Below are 16,626 nucleotides of genomic sequence, written 5' to 3'. Positions count from 1 at the left end.
GCGATGAACAATGCTCCTTGGGCTTTGTGCTGGATGTACTAAAAATATAAAATTAGTATCGGGACGATGTCGAGGACAACTCGGTACTATCACAACCTTTGGGACAATCAGAGGATTCCATCTCTTCTATTCTATACCATCTCCCTCCGTGCGCCTGTGTATTCTAGCGTGCGTTCAAAAGCAGCAGAGATGCGACATCGCGTTCATGTTTTAAGTAAGTACCACACGATCTTTTCGAGCTACATTGGTTTCTAGTCGGTCGGTTGGAGTGGGTACGTCGTTGTCATGACTGCGTGGTTCTTTCGTCGGAGGTAATATCACTGTCACAACGAAATTAGATGCACACACAACAGATATGGCGCAACAATTCCGCTGTTAACACACAACATGTACTCCTTTCGTCGTCGCCGTCCTTGAACGACAGGCCTTCCGTTTGAATCATGTATAATCGCCCCGTGGAGCGGCTGATGGCGGCATGTTTGATGGTTGGGCATCTTGGACCACTGATCTCGTCCGATGGTGTCGTCTAGCACTTGATCCAGCGAGTCTTGTGTGTGGTACTTGACAAGAAAGTTATACCACCCTGCGCCGACCGGATCCCGCTGGAACCGGGGCAACGTCTCCACGAGAATTCTGTCCACGATCGAGTCCAGCAGAATGTCAAAGTACCGGATGCCCCGTCGCCCTTCGTCGGAATGGACGCTAACAGACTTGTCATGACAACACATGGACATTGTACCTGCAGCAAAAGGAAGTCATGGGTTTTCACGGCTCGTGTGCTCAATACCATGTGCACTATTGCTCTCCTACAACGATGGTATGCCAATGCGTTCTTGTCTGCCCAACAGAGACTTGGAATATCACAGTTCCACCCATATGGTACTTGGTGTTGCTTTCAAAGGCCATCGCGTATCGCTTCCAGATCCCGCAAGGCAAAGGCCAAAGCCCTCCTTTGAGTGCAAATACGCACTGAGCACACGCGCTATGCCCTGGTGCATCGCCGGGTTGAGGATGGTTGTGGATGAAGGTGATTGAACAAACTCGACGACGATCGGCCGGACAATGTGGACCCATACAATCGTGTGGTCGATGGCGAGGTTGATGATCAAGTCGACGCGGTACGTGTACACAACATCGCTTTGAAACCAAAAGATCAAAATGGTAACGTACGCCAAAAACACTAGTTGCGACACACATGAGGTGTGGAATCAGAACGAGGTTTGTACATGCGACATACGCGCGGCCGCACGTTTGATACGGCCGGCGCAAGCCAAAGTTCGACAGCACCACCGACGCACTTATCATACACGCAAACGACGTGAGGAACCAACGCATGACTGCGTCAAGCAGGTTAGACGGGCAGTGCGCCCCGCTGTACACGCTGTAATCGTTGCGAAACACTATCACAAGCATGAGAATGTTCCACGTCCGTCACGTAAAGCAAGATGCGCTAGGTTAAGTGAAATGTCAGCACGACCTACGCGAAGGGGTGGCGTTGGTAGTCCTCGCAATCGGTTTGGCTGTTTTGGCCATGTCGTTCAGCCAACACATATCTCACCAGCACCAGCTGCAGCGGAATGCTAGCATCGTCGTTGGTGAAGGTCGTTGGATGTTAAGCTATACCTAATGAGAGCAACCGGAGCGTGCACGAGATGTCGTCGACGAAGAGCGGCCCCAGACACCGCCCCAGGCCGTTGAGGAATGCAGACAGAGCCACGAACGCCAGTTCGTTCGGGTTGCGGTACTTGATGCTAGGGCTGTGTCGGTTGATGTAGTACATGGCGATCACAAGTGGCGTGTAGAAACTGATAAACGTGACCAAGCTCAGCACCATTTTTATCGTTCCAGTGGGGGCGTTCAGGGGGAGTTGGGGCATGGCTGTCGGAGGGTTGTTGGCACTGGCTGGCATGGTGGACTTGGCACTAAAGCCTCGGAAGTGTCTATAAATACATACTAACAGGAACAAAGATGTCGATGTTTGTCTTGAGCTTTGCTTGTCCCCTCAACTACCACTGAATCTACTGCACTCCATCGTCCATAGTGCATATTCTGAGGCATATATATATACAGCATAATTGTATGATGGCCATCTTGACCCACACATTGCCTTTTGAACATCCGCTTATATTTGTATTAGTTTTACGGCCATTGTTTCATATTCGATTTATTGGACCACGTGCTTTGGCTACTTTTGGTGCGGGTTGAAGAACTTTTTGAGCGGCTGCCAGCACTTGTAGTAGTCCTTTTCGTTCTGGGGGCAGTTGAGCGCATAGTCGGTCAGCTTCATCATGTACGACGACTCAAACATGAACGCGAGGCCGCCGTCAAAGTAGTGCGGCTTGAGGTCGGCGTTCGATGCGTTCTCAAACGTGGCGGCGTCGGGGCCGTGCGCGCTGTCACAGCTGTGCAGGGACGCACCGCCAGGCACGAACCCATCCTTTTTGGCGTCGTACACGCCGTATACCATGCCCATGAACTCGGTCATGCAGTTGCGGTGGTAGTATGGAGGGCGGAACGTCTTCTCTTGCACCATCCAGCGCGGCGGGAAGATGACAAAGTCCGCGACGGCGCAGCCCGCTTCGTCCGTCTGGCACGTGAGCACCGTGTAGATGGACGGGTCCGGGTGGTCGTAGTTGACCGAGTTCATCGTGCAAAATAAGTCCAAGTTGTACTTGTACGGGACGTAGTTGCCGTGCCACGCCACCACGTCGAACGGCGAGTGGTTCATGTGTGCCGAGAACAACTTGCCGCCAAACTTGCCGATCACGGTGAAGTCCACGTCGCGGTCTTCGTACCACGCGACGGGGTGCTCAAAGTCACGAGGGTTGGCGAGGCCGTTCGCGCCGATGGGACCCAAGTCGGGGAGGATGAAGTGCCGGTTGTACACTTCCAACACATACCCGCGGGACGGCTCATCCAGGTCGACGGAGAAGCGGATGCCGCGCTGGATCACGACGATTTCATGCGGCTTGACGTGCAATTTGCCAAACTCGGTCGTGATCTTCAACGCACCCACTTGCGGCACGATGAGGAAGTCGCCGTCCGAGTTGTAGAATGCCGTGTCCTTCATGGACGTGTTCGCGGCGTACATGTGGATGGCCAGGCCCGCCTTCATCGTGGGCTCTCCTGCTCCACCCATGGTGTGCAGGCCTTGGATGAAGTTGACTTTTTCAGACGTCTTGGGAAACGCCATGGGTTGCCAGCGCAGTTGTTGCGGTGTGATGTGTTCGTTGGTGAAGTCGTTCACGATGTGCTTCGCGGGGATTTCCTTGTATTGCTCGTGAACGACAGGGGGGAGGATGCGGTACAGCCAGCTGCGTTGGTTCGACTTGCGCGGCAGCGTGAACGCCGTGCCCGATAATTGTTCGGCGTACAGCCCGTAGTTGCATTTTTGCGGGTTGTTCATGCCCGTGGGGAGCGCGCCTTTGAGGGTTTCCGACGCAAAATGGTTGCCGAAGCCAGGAAGGTATTCCAAGTCCAGCCATGACCCATCTGCTTGTTCGGCGCGAGTGCGCTTGATGGGGCTGGAAGCTTTACCGGGCATGTTGAGTGATCGGTTGCAGGCGAGTTGCAGAGTGAATGAACCCCAACAAAACTCAATGGGCATAGATACGATTTGGTACATTCGTACTTAAGTATGTACGGAGTCATTATGCATATCCATATGTTCTTTTTCATATATATATATGATGACAACATTGCGTTGTAGTTATATATGGATTTATTCATGCATACAAATCGGTAATTTACGTACTGGCATTTAATAGGGTACAATCATTACCATAGTAAATCGACAACGTATGTGTCGTACTTTATCGAATTACTTCGATTCCACACAACTACGAGTGGTCGAAGTTTACAAACCTCCCATGGATTTGTAAGGGCGCTTGAAGTTGCAAAACGAGGTGACGTCTCATTTCAGTTTGCACCAAGGACAATCAATGAATCCACAGGCGCAACCTTCATTTTCGACCACTCACCAATAAAAACATGGTTCAAAGTTATCAAAGGTCTTCACGGGATGTCAAAGTACGCTTTGCATTTGGCCCACATGGCTTGTTGGATTGGGGAGTTGAATGTTGGCGGCTCTGCAGCGTTCAGGTCGTACGGAAACGTCTCGCAGTACCATTGAAGGTAGTTGGAATCGATCGGTGGCAACTCCATCATGCGAGTTTCGTCGACATGACGTGGCACGAGGTCAACTGTGTCAGCTTGGTAGACCAAGTTTGAAGGAGGCGCATACAGCCGAGAGGACGCAGGTCCAACGAGCAGTACTGCTGTGATCCACGTCAACGGCAGCTGTATCATGGACTACTGTTGCTGGATAAAGTCGAAATGCTATGCCCCGCCTTGCGCTTACCCATAATCTTCGACGTTGGCGTGAAGAACAATGGTTGTCGATAATGATTGGATTGTTTTATCCGTTTTTTCACTCGATTTGCCGCGACCTTTCGCGTGTTTTTGCGGATAACGCCGAGGATTATCCGGAATCCAAGAATACTTGCATGTCATTTCCGAAGCATGCGCGCCATTGTTGCGATTGTAGAGGTGGCTGTGCTACTATGGGCCACCACAGCCCAGCACGTTGGCAACTTGAACCGCAGCGTCACAGAGGAATGCCAAGCACTTAAGGTACAAGGCAACGTTAGAAGTGTATAGAGAGCAACCGTTCTGGCTTTAATGGTTGCATGAGTAGGTTCAACTCGACAAGCTCTGGATCGACCAAACGCAAATGACTCAAGGCATCGTGGGTGGCGCGGTGACCGAGACAGACTGCAAGCAACTGCATGACATCAACGTCATGGACTATCGCACGGACGCAGAACAGGCGGCGCTGTGTTCGAACGCATGCTACAACAACACGGCGTACACGTATGCCAGCATGCTCAACCTCGACTGCTTTGACGGGCAAGACGAGTACGAAGTCGCCAACCAGCGGCTGTTTGCCGCCAGTTTTCAATTTGGATGCCAGCAAGATGCGTCTGAAAAATACTGCGGTGCGAGTTCCGGCTTAGTTAACCTAACGCCGTTCAGTCCCGTTGCTAGGTCTGACCATACAAAACGCTGGCTCCAATTACGACCTGTGCAGTGATATTGTCAACAAGATCGGGTGCTGCTTTGAAAGCTACAAGCGGTACATGTCGTTTGGCACGTCTCGATCTGTGGACGAAATGAACGCAATGGCGTCCACGTGCGCAGCAAAAGTGTCGAATATTGGGGTGCCGTGCACCTGCCACCCAGGAAACGGGTTTGCGAGCTCTGTCAAAGGCATTGTCGTATGCAGTCATGGTAACCATCGTCACTCTGTCGGGGGGATGATCGCATGGGGTTGTTTATGTGTAGCGTCCAAGCTTGGGCTGGAGGTTACCCTGATGCTCGTGGTTGTGATGTTCATGACATTCATGAGAGTCTAATGATGTTTAATTTACGACTGCTGTTTCATGTGCGCGACAAAGTCGTCAATCAAGACTGGCCACGCGCCGTTCTCGTCGTAGTTGCTCAGATCGGTCGCCACGTGGTGGGAAAACTCGAGCAGTTGCATCCACACGTCGCGCGAAATCGCATTCTTTTGATGTGCCTACAGTACAATCCTTGAGGAGTGTCATTCAGTGCGAAGACGCGACACCTTGACATAGTCGATCCATGACGGCAGCAAGTCGAAATGACTGGGAAGAAGCAACTCCCATAGTTCCAACGCCGTGTCCACGGGCATGCTTCGTTGGTCGGGCTCTTTGGCAAAGTTGTATGTATGCTACATAAAGGCGGAAGACATGACGTGACCAGTGGAGTATATGACGTTGGCCATGACGTGAGCAGTCGAGTATGAAGTTGTAGAACACGTACGGCGTAGATCTTGGCAAAAACGACGGGGTCACTGGTCAAGTGTTTGCGAAGAAGGGGCACTTTTGCTTTGGCGTCGGCGACAGAATGGCACTGCAACGCCTTCAGGCCATGCACAAACTCGGCTTTGGTGAACTCGCTCATGGTCGCGGCATTCATGTGATAGGCGAGAGCAAGCATCACAGGATCTTGGGGGTCAATGCCCAAGTGTTCGCATAGGAGAAAGATGCCGTCGTCCGAAGTCACGTCTTCGTTCTCGGAGTCTGCGTACGGAAGGAAAAGCCGCGACAGCTCCACACTCCATCCATCTTCGTTGGAAGCTGATGGCGTATCCGTCGCCCCATAGTCCATGGTCGTCTTTTGTTTCTTCTGTCCATTGTCTCCGTTGGACTCGTGCGAGCGCTTCGACGTCGTTGACGACGTTGACTCGAAAAACTCGACAAGTCGCTGCACAAGATCGGCTTTCTTGCCTTGGATGCGGAGGCCTACGCATGCACGTGCGTGGGTGTATGTTCATTACGTCCGTGGATGCATACCTAGCGCCTTGCATTTTTCCTGCAGCTCCTTCACCTTGAGATGGGTCAAGTCTGCGCGATCCGACATCGTCGTTTTGGATGTTTGGCACTGCGGTGTTTTTGATTCCGATTGGGCGCGAGGTGAGTAATCAATTTGATTGGATAAAATTATAACCACAATCCGGTCACCCATTGGACAATATGTATTTGAGCTTCGGCAATAGTAAGGCCCTTGGAACCACCATACTGCATGGCCAAGCTTACTACAAGCACCCGTTTCTGCAATCGACCACTTCTTGAGGGTGTCTGCGCTTCCCACGCCACAAATGGTGTGATTTCCTACCTATGGTGTAAGCGAAGATTAAACGATGGAATTATCGTGGAGGGTACAAACATGATTGGCCTATTTAGCGTCATTATAGCCAATACAAAGACGCCATTACTTGGCCAGAAGTTTTCGTTTGAATTTGTCCGTACTTACTATGCCTCTGAACGAAGTCGGGACCCCGTCGCCCGCGGTGGCCGCCGACGATGGACCTTCTCTGGACATCATCTCGGTGTCGCAGACACTTCTAGACAACTTGGACCTTCCAGCAAATCGGGTCTGCATGGTATGCTTTGATGGCGCGGAATACGCGACGAATCCCCTCCTTTGCTGCAGCGTCCCGACGTGCCGCATGCGGGTGCACTTGGCATGCTACGGGTCTGGCACGGATTCAATGCCGCTCATGCCGTACAAGAAGCGGTCCAAGTGGGTCTGCGACGTCTGCACACTCGAGAAGAAGCATGCCACGGAGCTGACCCCGAACTCGGCACGCGTCTGCGTTGTGTGCAAGATGTCTGGCGGTGTTGTGAAACCCACCAAGGCCGACAACACCGTGTGTCACTTGGTGTGCGTGCGATGGCTGCCCGAACTGAAGCAGGTGCCGTCAGAGGTGCAGGCCACGTCATCGGTCGTGGACGCCGACCTGCTCTTCGGTACGCGCAAGTCGCTCAAGTGCCACATCTGCCACAAGCGAAACGGATGCTTGCAATGCATGAGCAAACGATGTACGAAGGCGTTCCATGCCGTTTGTGCGTTGCGTGCGCTCGAGTCCAAGGTGTACACGGGTGTCACCGAGGCGAACCACCTCGCGTGCATCTGCGACTCGCACTTTGCCGACGTCCGTGCCACATACCGCTCGATCAAAGATGTGTTTTGGGACCAGCCGTATCTTGGTACGGAAGTCGACCTCGAAGAAGACGACGAACCCACCGCCGCGGCTCCCCACGCCGCCCTTTCGCCCTCCGACCTTGCGCTTCCCCCACTGCTAAACCCCATGATTCCATTTTCGCAACCACCGACGTCAAACAAAGTCGGCCGACCGCGAAAGCATCCGGTGCCCCAGCAAGATCCGTCCGTTCCAAAACCCACGTTGCCGCCTCCCCCAGGCAGTGCTTCAAACACCGCGCATCCTTCAGTGAACCCTCGCCCGTTCATGGCATCGCCATCGAGCGTCGGCCGCCCACGTCCGCCACAACAACACGCCGCGCCGTCCCAACCATCGCTGCCACAACTGGCCGACGTGGCCGTGTGTACATGGTGCATGCAGCCCATGCTAAGTTCAATCCTCCACGTGCATCAAGCGTCCTTATGTCCACTGAAACCAGCAAGTTCTCGGAAACCAAAGGACCCGAACCTGCCCAAGCGACCCCGTGGTCGACCTCCCGGATCGAACAGCAAGGCCAACAAGGACACCCAGCGTCCTCCCCAGCCCAAAACGTCGAGCGCCGCGACGACTAAGAAATCACCCTCCCCCAAACCACTCCAGCCACCGACGGTTGGCGGCGGCGTGGCGGTCGGTCCGTCGCCTCGACCGATGCTCATGCTTCCCCAACACCACCCCCGCCCCATGGCCCCAACGTTTTCGCAGTCAGCCCCTCCGCCTCCAGCCTCCCCCATCAAGGACATATTGATGGAAAACGCCCTCGGAGTCCTCCGCCACAACGCCGTGGACTCGCTCTTCTCGTCGTGGCCGGGCATGCCAGGCGGGGGGCTCCTGCAGTCGCGGGACTTTTGGGCCCAAGTGTTTCAATCGTTTTTCACGAAACCGTCGCTGCTGCCGGCCAAGTGGACGCCCCTCACGCAGTGGCTAGCGGGCGTCAACTCGCAGGCGTTCCTGACCCCGCTCAAGCCCCCGCCCAAGTGCTCGGACGCGACCACGTTTGCCCACGTCACAAACGAATGGCTGGCAGCGACCCACGTCCGCCACACATGCGACGCGATGCTCCAGTCGAACGGCCTGCGCTGCGTGCAGCCGTTGAAACCCTTCACGCACATCAAGTCGATGACACGGACGACCGAGTCCAGTGGCATCTTGGAGGTGGTGCTGGCCAGCCACGACCACCGCCCCGTGCAGCATTGTCGGTTCGCTGTCGTGTGCTCGGCCAACGCCCCGACCACGGCTCATGGCGAGGACGACGACACCACCACACCGGGGGCTTCCAATGTCGTGTGGAGCCGGTTTCGGCCCAACAAAACTTTGGTGACGTTGCCGACAGATAGTAGTACTAGTAGTATGCCCACCGAACCGGTGTGGGTGTCGCTCTTGTCGATTGACGAAGTGACCGACGTGAATGCGAGCCACGTGTACACATCCGATACGTCGTCGGTTCAAGTCACGGAAGCTCCGATTCAGGATGACATGGCGTTGGAAGCGCTGCTGTGTTATGACGTGCTCCAAGAAACTTTGAAAGGGAACCGCATGCGGTGGCGGACGTTGTGGCGCAAGGCGGCCGCGGCGACGGCGTCTGAAGCGGCGACGGCGGCAACGGCCAAACAGGTGGAAAGTCTGTACGAAGAGTACAACTGGTGGAAGTCGGTGTGCACGAGCGTGATCAAAGGCACGACGGACATGCCATTCTTGGACGACGTGGACGGCAACGTGACGACGGAGCTGCAGTCGTTCGAAGACGGCACGTGTGTGATTTGTATGGACGGCACGTCGGAGGAGTCGAACCCGATCATCTTTTGCGACAAGTGTGACGTGGCAGTTCACCAGCGCTGCTACGGCGTGGCCACGATCCCGAAAAGCGACTTTTTCTGCAGCAAGTGCAGCGTCAAGGGGGTCGTGGCGCCCCAGTGCGCGCTCTGCCCGCACCCCCACGGCGCCCTGAAACAAACGGTCGAAGGCCACTGGGTGCACGTGTTTTGCGGCCTGTGGTGCCCCACCACGTTTGTCGTCAAGGTGCCCCGCATGCTCTTCCAACTGTCTCAGGACGACTCCAAGGTCCGGTATGCCACGTCGTCATTCCAAGACAACTCTACCACCATCTCCACCACCACCGCCCTCGCCAACGTTGAGGGCATCCCCCCCGCATTACAACGCGGCGGACTCTGTCGTGTGTGCCGCATCGCCACGGGCTGTACCGTTCAGTGCCGCCACTGCCCAGGTACAGACAGTTCTGTGTTGGTTGTCTAACATAACGTACGCCCTCTGATATGATGTACTTGGTGTCGTAGCGTCGTTTCATCCGTTGTGCGCGTGGTTTGATGGGTGCTACATGCACGCTGAGGTGGCGTCCTGTGGCTTTGTGTGCGCCGGGGGGGGCCAAGGCCTGCGGTTCACACTGACATGCAAAGAGCACACACCCCCGGATCTGCCCTGTCAAGATCGGGAGCTCCAGCGGCGTCAGCGGGCTCAACTGTACACGCCAACAACGCGAGCTCGATGTGCAGTGTGCTTTGTCACGATGAATTCGATGCACCCCCACCATCGGTTCGACGATTCGCTCCCGACCACCCATTTCTTCCTGCGATGCACGGACTGCCACGTCCAATGTCATGCGCATTGCGTGCATCCAGTGGCCAAGGTTGATCCCCACGCCCAAGTCGTGACGTGGCAGTGTGAAAAGTGCCGGCTCTTGCCCCCCGGCTCAATCACGTCGTTGGCGGTCAAACCGGCCGCCGTGACGTGTCTGCTCTGCGACCAACCCCAGGGGTACATGCTCCCGGCCAAAGTGCATGCATCAGAAGCCGCCGCCCCGTCGCCCACTGCGGCCGCCGCCGCCGGATTAACCGCGCTCTCGGCACCTCCACCCCCCGTGGTGGCTGCTCCTACTTCTCCAAGCCTCCACGTGCACTTGTACTGCGCCAAGGCATTCCATCAGCCCATTCAAAAGTCCGGTAAAGGTGGAAGAGTGGTGACCGTGTCGACGCCATCGAGTGGAACAGCGTCGCAGAAATGCACCCTCTGTCACTTGAAAACTCCCGCGGTATCTCCATCGTATATATGTTTGTCCTTTTACCCAAAATGTGGACTTTTGTGCTGATTCGCTAATTCTATTCATCGATCGATTCGTTGTACTGCCTTTTGCGTGGAAAGATCGTCCAGTGTCACACTAATTTTCAGTCACAATACACACTAATTCGATGTTGACGTGGTCGAAGAGTGGATAATTTGATTCGCCACTTGATTCGTGTACTGGTTTTTGATTGGTCGATATATCGATTGTCTGCCGATTTGGTTCTTCTGCTCATTCGATTGAGATCACCCAAAACACTCCAACAGCTTCGACTTGGCCATATTGATATCGTATTCTGTATGCTGACTGCATATCCATCATGTGGGATAGGGGCGCCTGGTGACGTGCTGGAAAAAGCAGTGCAGTGTGTCGTTCCACCCGTACTGCGCTGCGACAGCGTTGTACTTCAGCTGGAAACCCACGCCCAAAGCCAAGATGGCGTACGCTTGCAGCGAGCACCCGCCAGACTTTGCCGCGTTCGACGCTGAGAACCAAGTGTGGATCACGCGGGACACTCTACTTGCGCTGCAGGAGATTCGATGCTCCCTGGAACGCGTGAGGATGTTTATTGACTTGAGCAAACAGCGCGAAAAGATCAAGAAGCGGCTGTTTGTCCAGTCCGATTGCAACGCATATGAGAAAGGTACGTCGGGTTATAGTGAAGTATATATGTGACACCGTTGGTTGGTGTAGCGGTGCCGTTGCTCCACGTCACAGCGCCCACCACGACCATGAAGGAGTTTTACCACACCATCACGAACGACCAGTTGGTGGACATTCCAAAGAAGCGGAAGATAATAGTGATTGACAAGCAAGTGCCCCACGCACCTACGAAGAAAGCGCGCAAGGACAAGACAACCCCCCCGGAGGATACGAAGCGGCGTCAAAAGCGCCGCTGGGACAGTCCACAGAGGCGCCGCCACAGCCGCCGCCTCGACCCCGACGACGACGACGAAGAAGCACAGCAAGACGTCCGTGCGGCGTTGCTGGCGTCCATATGGTCCCACGCTATCGTTGCCACTGACCACGACACCATGGACGACGTCATGGCCAAGCTGTATCCCCACCATTGTCTGGCGGAACACGCCTTGTAGTAGTACTAGTAGTAGTGGCGCCCTTGGTATGAATCATCATCACACCCGCCCCCCCCCCACAAAAATGACATGGCACATGATGAACACGAGCATCGATTGTATCAAGACATAGAACTGGCCACCTTGACCGATGATAACGAACATCGAGAACATCATCCACATCGTTTATAGTGATCAAATATCCTCAATGTATGTACATACATATGGAAATGGCATATGAGGTACTATGTAGCCAATGCCTAGGAGTTGTCCAAGTCGAGCTAGTGTTCGTTGTCATGGGGGTTCTGGGGTGCCGAGGTTGATGTTGGGAAGAGGGGAGGGAAGGTCATGCCAGGGGGAAACTGCAGCCAGTTCGTGGCGGGGTAGTCGGTTTCGTGGGTCTCCACCGCGTGGATTGTGTACGCGTGCCGGGACGTGAGCGACGTGTTGGCATGGGAGTAGTGTACGAACGCATTGTGCAGCAGCACCAAGTCGCCCTTCTTGGTCAAGATGGGCCTACCTTGCGACGTGTCGAAGTCGGCTTGGCCAGACGTGGTCAGGAGCGGCGCGTCCTTGCCGGCAGTAAGGTTCTGGCCGTCGTACGGGGTCGTGCGCAGGAATCGCTGCTGGACAGGTGTCGTCTTGTGGGACCCTGCGACCCCGTACAAGCATCCTAACAGTACAGCGTCGCAGGATAACATCACGACAGCAGGATCAAGATTGGACATACCGTTCATCGTGGTGCAGTCTTCCAACGCCCACCAGAACCCTACGACGCTTTGGGGCTCCGTGTACAAGTACGTGCCATCTTGATGCGGCAGCACTTCGCCTCCAATCGATGGTTGCTTGAAGATGTACATAGATTGCGGCAACACCGGCTTGATATACCCGAGAGACTTCAAAATGCCTGCGCACGCCCCCATGAGATGGACACGTTAGCGCCACATAGGCGAACGTACCGATGACGTGGGGAGAGAAGCTGACGGAGCGAAAGGCGGGATCGAGGGAATGGAGGTTGTGGCCAATCTTGTTGATCGCTTGGTTCATGGGCACTGCGAGGTTGCCGTCGTCGTCGAACGCTTTCTCTTCGAAGAAATATCGAATTTGATGGCCCGATTCCAAAAAGTACGAGTCACTGAAGCGCGTTTGATGCGTCGAGCTGAAGATGGACTTTTGGTACGCGTTTGGGTCGAATTGCGCCAAGTGGTGGATGGCCCGGAAGCGCAACGCATCGCAGACGTCGTCGGACAGCGCGCCGCGGATGTGGAGGTACCCGTTGGTGTCGTAGAACTCCTTTTGCTCGGCCGTCAGGCCGATGTAACTGGCGTCGTCCGTGTAGTTGCGCAACGAGCGCAAAGTGGACGTCGGCTTGAAGAGGGTGGCTTGGGTGCGACGAAGCATGGTCGGCGGGTGTGTATGTATGACTGAAAGAAACACTCTTTATTCAACGGATTCACACTATTTCCAGTCCGTCTACAACCTGATAGAGTGGTGCAAAGAGGAGATTTGGTAATTGGTACTGACTGTGAGTACTTCGAAGTACTTATTTGGCAGCAGATTGAGACTCCTTCATGGAGCTTGCAACGACAGTCGTTGCGCTGTGACCTGACCCAACACATGCCGCCTTCTTGCGTATCGTGAGCGCTACATCAATGAAGATTTACCTCCTCATACTTGTAGGAATAATATCTTAGTGGTACTCTTCAGATCTGTAACCGCAGGGCCACCACATGCAAAAAAAATAACTGCCACTTACCATAGACGTCTTGGGCCCCATCACACCAAAAAAAACTTCGACGGTCGCCACACATGGAGAGGCCGAGCGATCGACTCGCCAAGTCGCTGACTCAAACCATCGTTCCCCTAGCGGGAGAGGATCCCCCACCGAGGCGGATTCAAACGTTCATTCGAGTGCGACCGCCTTGCTCTACCGACACGAGCAATTCCTTTCCAGTACGTCGATCTATGTACCGATGTCCATATATACCGTGCCAACTTGCGCTCTCTAGGTCTTGACATTAACGCCTACGACACTGCGATGTACTCCTTCCACCCCCGCGTTGTCCAACCAAATCGATTGCTCATTCGACCTCATCTTTCCGCCCCAGGCAACCCAGGAGGCCGTGTTTGAGTCCGTTCAGGCTCTGCTTCAAGCTGTGCGACAAGGTCACAACGCCACCATCGTCACGTACGGCCAAACGGGCACGGGGAAGACCCACACGATGCTGGGCTCGATGCAGGAATCGCCATCGCCCGCGACATCTCGACCTGGTGACGACGGGCGTTGGGTGATGTTGGACTCGTGGGGCCTCATGCCTCGTACGCTGAATCACTTGCTGGAGTCATGCAACTTCACCAACCAGCCGCTGTCGTGCGCATACGTTGAGATCTACAACGACAAGGCGTTTGACTTGATGGCGGATAAAAAACGGCAGCGGCCGCTCGCGTTGCGCGAAAGGCTGGACGGTGCCACAGACTTGCCAGGTCTCACTACGCATGCCATAACCTCCGTCGACGACGCCATGCGATTCCTTCATCGAGGGTACGTCTAATCGACCATGGCTCCATAGTGTTCGTCCAGGAAGTACTGAACTGTGTGTGGTAAACGATCACTATCCAGGCGGCAAGTTCGAGCAGTGCGAGAGACGGATCTGAATGCGACAAGTTCTCGGTCGCATGTGATTTTACAAATCAAAGTCGGCGCGGCGACAAAGTTGAACTTGGTCGACTTGGCGGGCTCTGAAAAGTGGACCAAAAACACGAGGGCGGGCGCCGAAAGCGAAGAAATCAAACACATCAACACAAGCCTGTCCGCCTTGGGCAACTGCGTCGCAGCGTTGACCCAGCCAGGTCGAAAGCACATTCCGTACCGAGACTCGACACTGACTCGCCTGCTCCAAGATTCACTCGGTGGCACCACCAGAACCGTATGATTGAGCCAGCCACGGGTTACAACTGACCTAGTCCTTTGCAAAGGTGATCATTGCCACCGTCCACGCATTCGCCACCGACGAAACGATACGAACCATTCAGTTTGCCGACAGAATGCGAGCTGTGATGCAGTCGACTATGCGACAGAACCATCAGCTTCCCCTCTCCTGTTCCATGCAATGGCACAAAGGTACACACCAACTACTGTACCTGTACCTCTTATTGTGAGCGATTGATTGACATGTAGACCTGGCTGCTACTCGAGCGACCGTGACTGAATTGGCTCAGAAGCTGGAGGACTTGACGTCCGCATACGAAAACCAATCGGCAGCCTCGCGACGAGCCATGGAGTCCATGGCGGACGCTGTGTACCAAAAGTTGCTCCAAGATGAACACCACATCCAAAAACTCCACGAGAAAGTTGAAGATCGTGCGATTAGTACACCAGAGAAATCAACTTCGACGGCCAACGCCATCACCGTTGGATGTGAACACAGTTCATGGAAAGTCGCGAATCCGACGGTGGACACTCTGTGTGACGTGGAATCTACTGCTACACCACATTCAACGTGCATCGAAGTGTGTGTGATGGTGCTGTACGTGATGGGCGTTGGCGTGGTGATCGTGCTCCTGTTTGCAGGTTGTGACCAAGTCATTCACGCCATCCCGGTGGATCGTACAGTACAAGTCGTGGCTCAGTCGTTGTGGCCGGTACTTGGCGTCCTATGGCTGTGTTCGTGGTTGTGGACGTTGAGTGTTTTGTACTGTGGCAAATGGATGGTGGTGGTGACCACCCTGACGAACGTCGCTGCTGTCCTCGCAGTTGGAGTATGGATTACAATTATGTGGAAAGCACCAGCAGCAACAACAACAGCTTCCACGTGGGTTCCGTTGACATGTGCAACGTTGACATTCGTGTGGCTCATGGGACACTACATCTATTCACGAGTGCAGTACGCGTTCACCAATACTTACGTGATAGTTGGCCTTCGAGCGCTGAGGACGCGACCTTGGACAGTCCTGGCTTTGTGGACATCATTGAGCGGAGCCGTGATTGTGGTTGGATATATGTATGCAATTGCTGCGTCGGTAGCAATCGTACAATTTACCGACACGTCACACGGCGTGTTGAAGTGGGGTGTCGTTGGTTGCTTGGGCTTTCAATTCCTGTGGACAGTGCTGATCGTACGAAACACTGCACTCGTCGTCGTGGCATCACTGTTCCGTCCGTGGTGGCACCACAAGGAGAAAATTCCTCTTTGTAAAGTGTCGTGTCATGTGTTGACGCAAGAGCTCCACGTTATATGCCTGGGTAGCCTCGCGTGGCTTTTGATCCTCCCAGTTGCCACCGTTTGGCTTGGACTTCGATTTGTCCGTCGAAGCTTTAGTTGTCACCACTTTGGCAGCAGATGGGACTCGTGGCTGGCGTGCGTCAGCACCTACGCTTGGGTAACAATCGACACCACCCAGTGCAATGTCCCGTTTTTCGAAACAAATCGTCACGCGCACTACATATTCCGATCGAAAGGATGGACCGACATTGCCAACGACCTTCAAATCAACACCACTGTCTCCTGCCATGCCTTTGGATGTGGACTCATTGGCGCTGGCGTTGCTTGGTACCTGACCCACAACCTACGGCAACTGAATCTGCCTGCAACCACCAATGTGTGGACCATGGTTGTGTCGTCGTCCATTCTGATTGGCGTCGCGGTGGGATACACTGGCTTGACAATTGCCCAAGCAGTGGTGGCTACCGTCGTGGTTGAATTTGCCAAAGATCCCAATTACCTGGCGTATCATCACGCCATCGACCACCAACATCTCCATGATGCGTGGAACGCGATGTATCCACATGAATTGGCTGCCCATGAACGCATTTCAAAGGTTTTGCGTATATAAGCTTAGTGCAGTTGTCTAGGCTCGGCCTCCAGTTAAACATGTACTTTGTGAGTGTTTACGCCACTTCTAGTATGGTTTAT

At 54.3% G+C, this 16,626-nt stretch overlaps 8 protein-coding genes across 10 annotated transcripts; 3 read left to right on the top strand and 5 right to left on the bottom strand.

The window, feature by feature from the left end:
• Positions 1-356: 356 nt before the first annotated feature.
• H257_02612 lies at positions 357-1,949 on the bottom strand. 2 transcript variants are annotated; one of them, XM_009826325.1, is made up of 5 exons: positions 1,624-1,949; positions 1,482-1,580; positions 1,227-1,400; positions 740-1,180; positions 357-685 (listed from the first exon to the last, which is right to left on the bottom strand). In XM_009826325.1, exons 2-4 carry the CDS (start codon positions 1,549-1,551, stop codon positions 861-863), a joined length of 564 nt encoding a protein of 187 aa, XP_009824627.1. In that variant the 5' UTR covers positions 1,552-1,580; positions 1,624-1,949; the 3' UTR covers positions 357-685; positions 740-860. The 2 variants fall into 2 exon arrangements, with proteins under 2 accessions (XP_009824627.1, XP_009824628.1); XM_009826326.1 differs by lacking the exon at positions 357-685 and having other exon boundaries at positions 861-1,180; positions 1,482-1,949.
• A 154-nt stretch (positions 1,950-2,103) lies between these two features.
• H257_02611 (homogentisate 1,2-dioxygenase) lies at positions 2,104-3,575 on the bottom strand. The gene has a single exon (XM_009826324.1). It carries the CDS (start codon positions 3,542-3,544, stop codon positions 2,186-2,188), a length of 1,359 nt encoding a protein of 452 aa, XP_009824626.1. The 5' UTR covers positions 3,545-3,575; the 3' UTR covers positions 2,104-2,185.
• Positions 3,576-3,886: 311 nt separating this feature from the next.
• H257_02610 (hypothetical protein) lies at positions 3,887-4,381 on the bottom strand. The gene has a single exon (XM_009826323.1). The coding sequence runs from the start codon at positions 4,306-4,308 to the stop codon at positions 4,015-4,017; it is 294 nt and encodes a 97-aa protein (XP_009824625.1). The 5' UTR covers positions 4,309-4,381; the 3' UTR covers positions 3,887-4,014.
• Positions 4,382-4,521: 140 nt separating this feature from the next.
• H257_02609 (hypothetical protein) lies at positions 4,522-5,414 on the top strand (the record flags this gene model as incomplete). Its single annotated transcript, XM_009826322.1, has 4 exons — positions 4,522-4,632; positions 4,697-4,997; positions 5,035-5,289; positions 5,344-5,414. The coding sequence occupies 4 exons, from the start codon at positions 4,522-4,524 to the stop codon at positions 5,412-5,414; spliced, it is 738 nt and encodes a 245-aa protein (XP_009824624.1).
• On the bottom strand, positions 5,343-6,464 carry H257_02608 (hypothetical protein). Its single transcript, XM_009826321.1, has 4 exons — positions 6,378-6,464; positions 5,845-6,326; positions 5,627-5,752; positions 5,343-5,578 (listed from the first exon to the last, which is right to left on the bottom strand). Exons 1-4 carry the CDS (start codon positions 6,442-6,444, stop codon positions 5,426-5,428), a joined length of 828 nt encoding a protein of 275 aa, XP_009824623.1. The 5' UTR covers positions 6,445-6,464; the 3' UTR covers positions 5,343-5,425.
• A 361-nt stretch (positions 6,465-6,825) lies between these two features.
• H257_02607 lies at positions 6,826-11,905 on the top strand. 2 transcript variants are annotated; one of them, XM_009826319.1, is made up of 4 exons: positions 6,826-9,788; positions 9,859-10,610; positions 10,971-11,283; positions 11,334-11,905. In XM_009826319.1, exons 1-4 carry the CDS (start codon positions 6,839-6,841, stop codon positions 11,732-11,734), a joined length of 4,416 nt encoding a protein of 1,471 aa, XP_009824621.1. In that variant the 5' UTR covers positions 6,826-6,838; the 3' UTR covers positions 11,735-11,905. The 2 variants fall into 2 exon arrangements, with proteins under 2 accessions (XP_009824621.1, XP_009824622.1); XM_009826320.1 differs by lacking the exons at positions 10,971-11,283; positions 11,334-11,905 and having other exon boundaries at positions 9,859-10,737.
• On the bottom strand, positions 11,888-13,162 carry H257_02606 (hypothetical protein). Its single transcript, XM_009826318.1, has 3 exons — positions 12,673-13,162; positions 12,444-12,620; positions 11,888-12,386 (listed from the first exon to the last, which is right to left on the bottom strand). The coding sequence occupies exons 1-3, from the start codon at positions 13,112-13,114 to the stop codon at positions 11,995-11,997; spliced, it is 1,011 nt and encodes a 336-aa protein (XP_009824620.1). The 5' UTR covers positions 13,115-13,162; the 3' UTR covers positions 11,888-11,994.
• A 335-nt stretch (positions 13,163-13,497) lies between these two features.
• H257_02605 (hypothetical protein) lies at positions 13,498-15,539 on the top strand (the record flags this gene model as incomplete). The annotated part of the gene is made up of 6 exons (XM_009826317.1): positions 13,498-13,666; positions 13,723-14,255; positions 14,334-14,640; positions 14,690-14,834; positions 14,892-15,355; positions 15,498-15,539. The coding sequence occupies exons 1-6, from the start codon at positions 13,523-13,525 to the stop codon at positions 15,537-15,539; spliced, it is 1,635 nt and encodes a 544-aa protein (XP_009824619.1). The 5' UTR covers positions 13,498-13,522.
• Between the last annotated feature and the right edge of the window lie 1,087 nt (positions 15,540-16,626).

The sequence above is a fragment of the Aphanomyces astaci genome (genome assembly GCF_000520075.1).
Source record: "Aphanomyces astaci strain APO3 unplaced genomic scaffold supercont1.4, whole genome shotgun sequence".
NCBI lineage: Eukaryota > Oomycota > Saprolegniomycetes > Saprolegniales > Verrucalvaceae > Aphanomyces > Aphanomyces astaci.
Note: the sequence above shows the minus strand (reverse complement) of the source record. Positions and strands in the feature narration are given on the sequence as shown.

Excerpts from the sequence above, each read along its gene's own strand:
- H257_02612 (XM_009826325.1), bottom strand. The coding sequence starts at position 1,551 with ATGTGTTGGCTGAACGACATGGCCAAAACAGCCAAACCGATTGCGAGG. Across the intron at positions 1,401-1,481 it reads TACCAACGCCACCCCTTCGC|TGTTTCGCAACGATTACAGC; the intron begins GTAGGTCGTGCT and ends TGCTTGTGATAG. Across the intron at positions 1,181-1,226 it reads CGGCCGCGCGTATGTCGCAT|TGTTTTTGGCGTACGTTACC; the intron begins GTACAAACCTCG and ends TGTCGCAACTAG.
- H257_02611 (XM_009826324.1), bottom strand. The coding sequence starts at position 3,544 with ATGCCCGGTAAAGCTTCCAGCCCCATCAAGCGCACTCGCGCCGAACAA.
- H257_02610 (XM_009826323.1), bottom strand. The coding sequence starts at position 4,308 with ATGATACAGCTGCCGTTGACGTGGATCACAGCAGTACTGCTCGTTGGA.
- H257_02608 (XM_009826321.1), bottom strand. The coding sequence starts at position 6,444 with ATGTCGGATCGCGCAGACTTGACCCATCTCAAGGTGAAGGAGCTGCAG. Across the intron at positions 5,753-5,844 it reads TTTTTGCCAAGATCTACGCC|CATACATACAACTTTGCCAA; the intron begins GTACGTGTTCTA and ends GCCTTTATGTAG. Across the intron at positions 5,579-5,626 it reads CATGGATCGACTATGTCAAG|GCACATCAAAAGAATGCGAT; the intron begins GTGTCGCGTCTT and ends ATTGTACTGTAG.
- H257_02607 (XM_009826319.1), top strand. The coding sequence starts at position 6,839 with ATGCCTCTGAACGAAGTCGGGACCCCGTCGCCCGCGGTGGCCGCCGAC. Across the intron at positions 9,789-9,858 it reads TCAGTGCCGCCACTGCCCAG|CGTCGTTTCATCCGTTGTGC; the intron begins GTACAGACAGTT and ends TTGGTGTCGTAG. Across the intron at positions 11,284-11,333 it reads TTGCAACGCATATGAGAAAG|CGGTGCCGTTGCTCCACGTC; the intron begins GTACGTCGGGTT and ends TGGTTGGTGTAG.
- H257_02606 (XM_009826318.1), bottom strand. The coding sequence starts at position 13,114 with ATGCTTCGTCGCACCCAAGCCACCCTCTTCAAGCCGACGTCCACTTTG. Across the intron at positions 12,621-12,672 it reads CTTCTCTCCCCACGTCATCG|GCATTTTGAAGTCTCTCGGG; the intron begins GTACGTTCGCCT and ends GGGCGTGCGCAG. Across the intron at positions 12,387-12,443 it reads AGACTGCACCACGATGAACG|GATGCTTGTACGGGGTCGCA; the intron begins GTATGTCCAATC and ends CTGTACTGTTAG.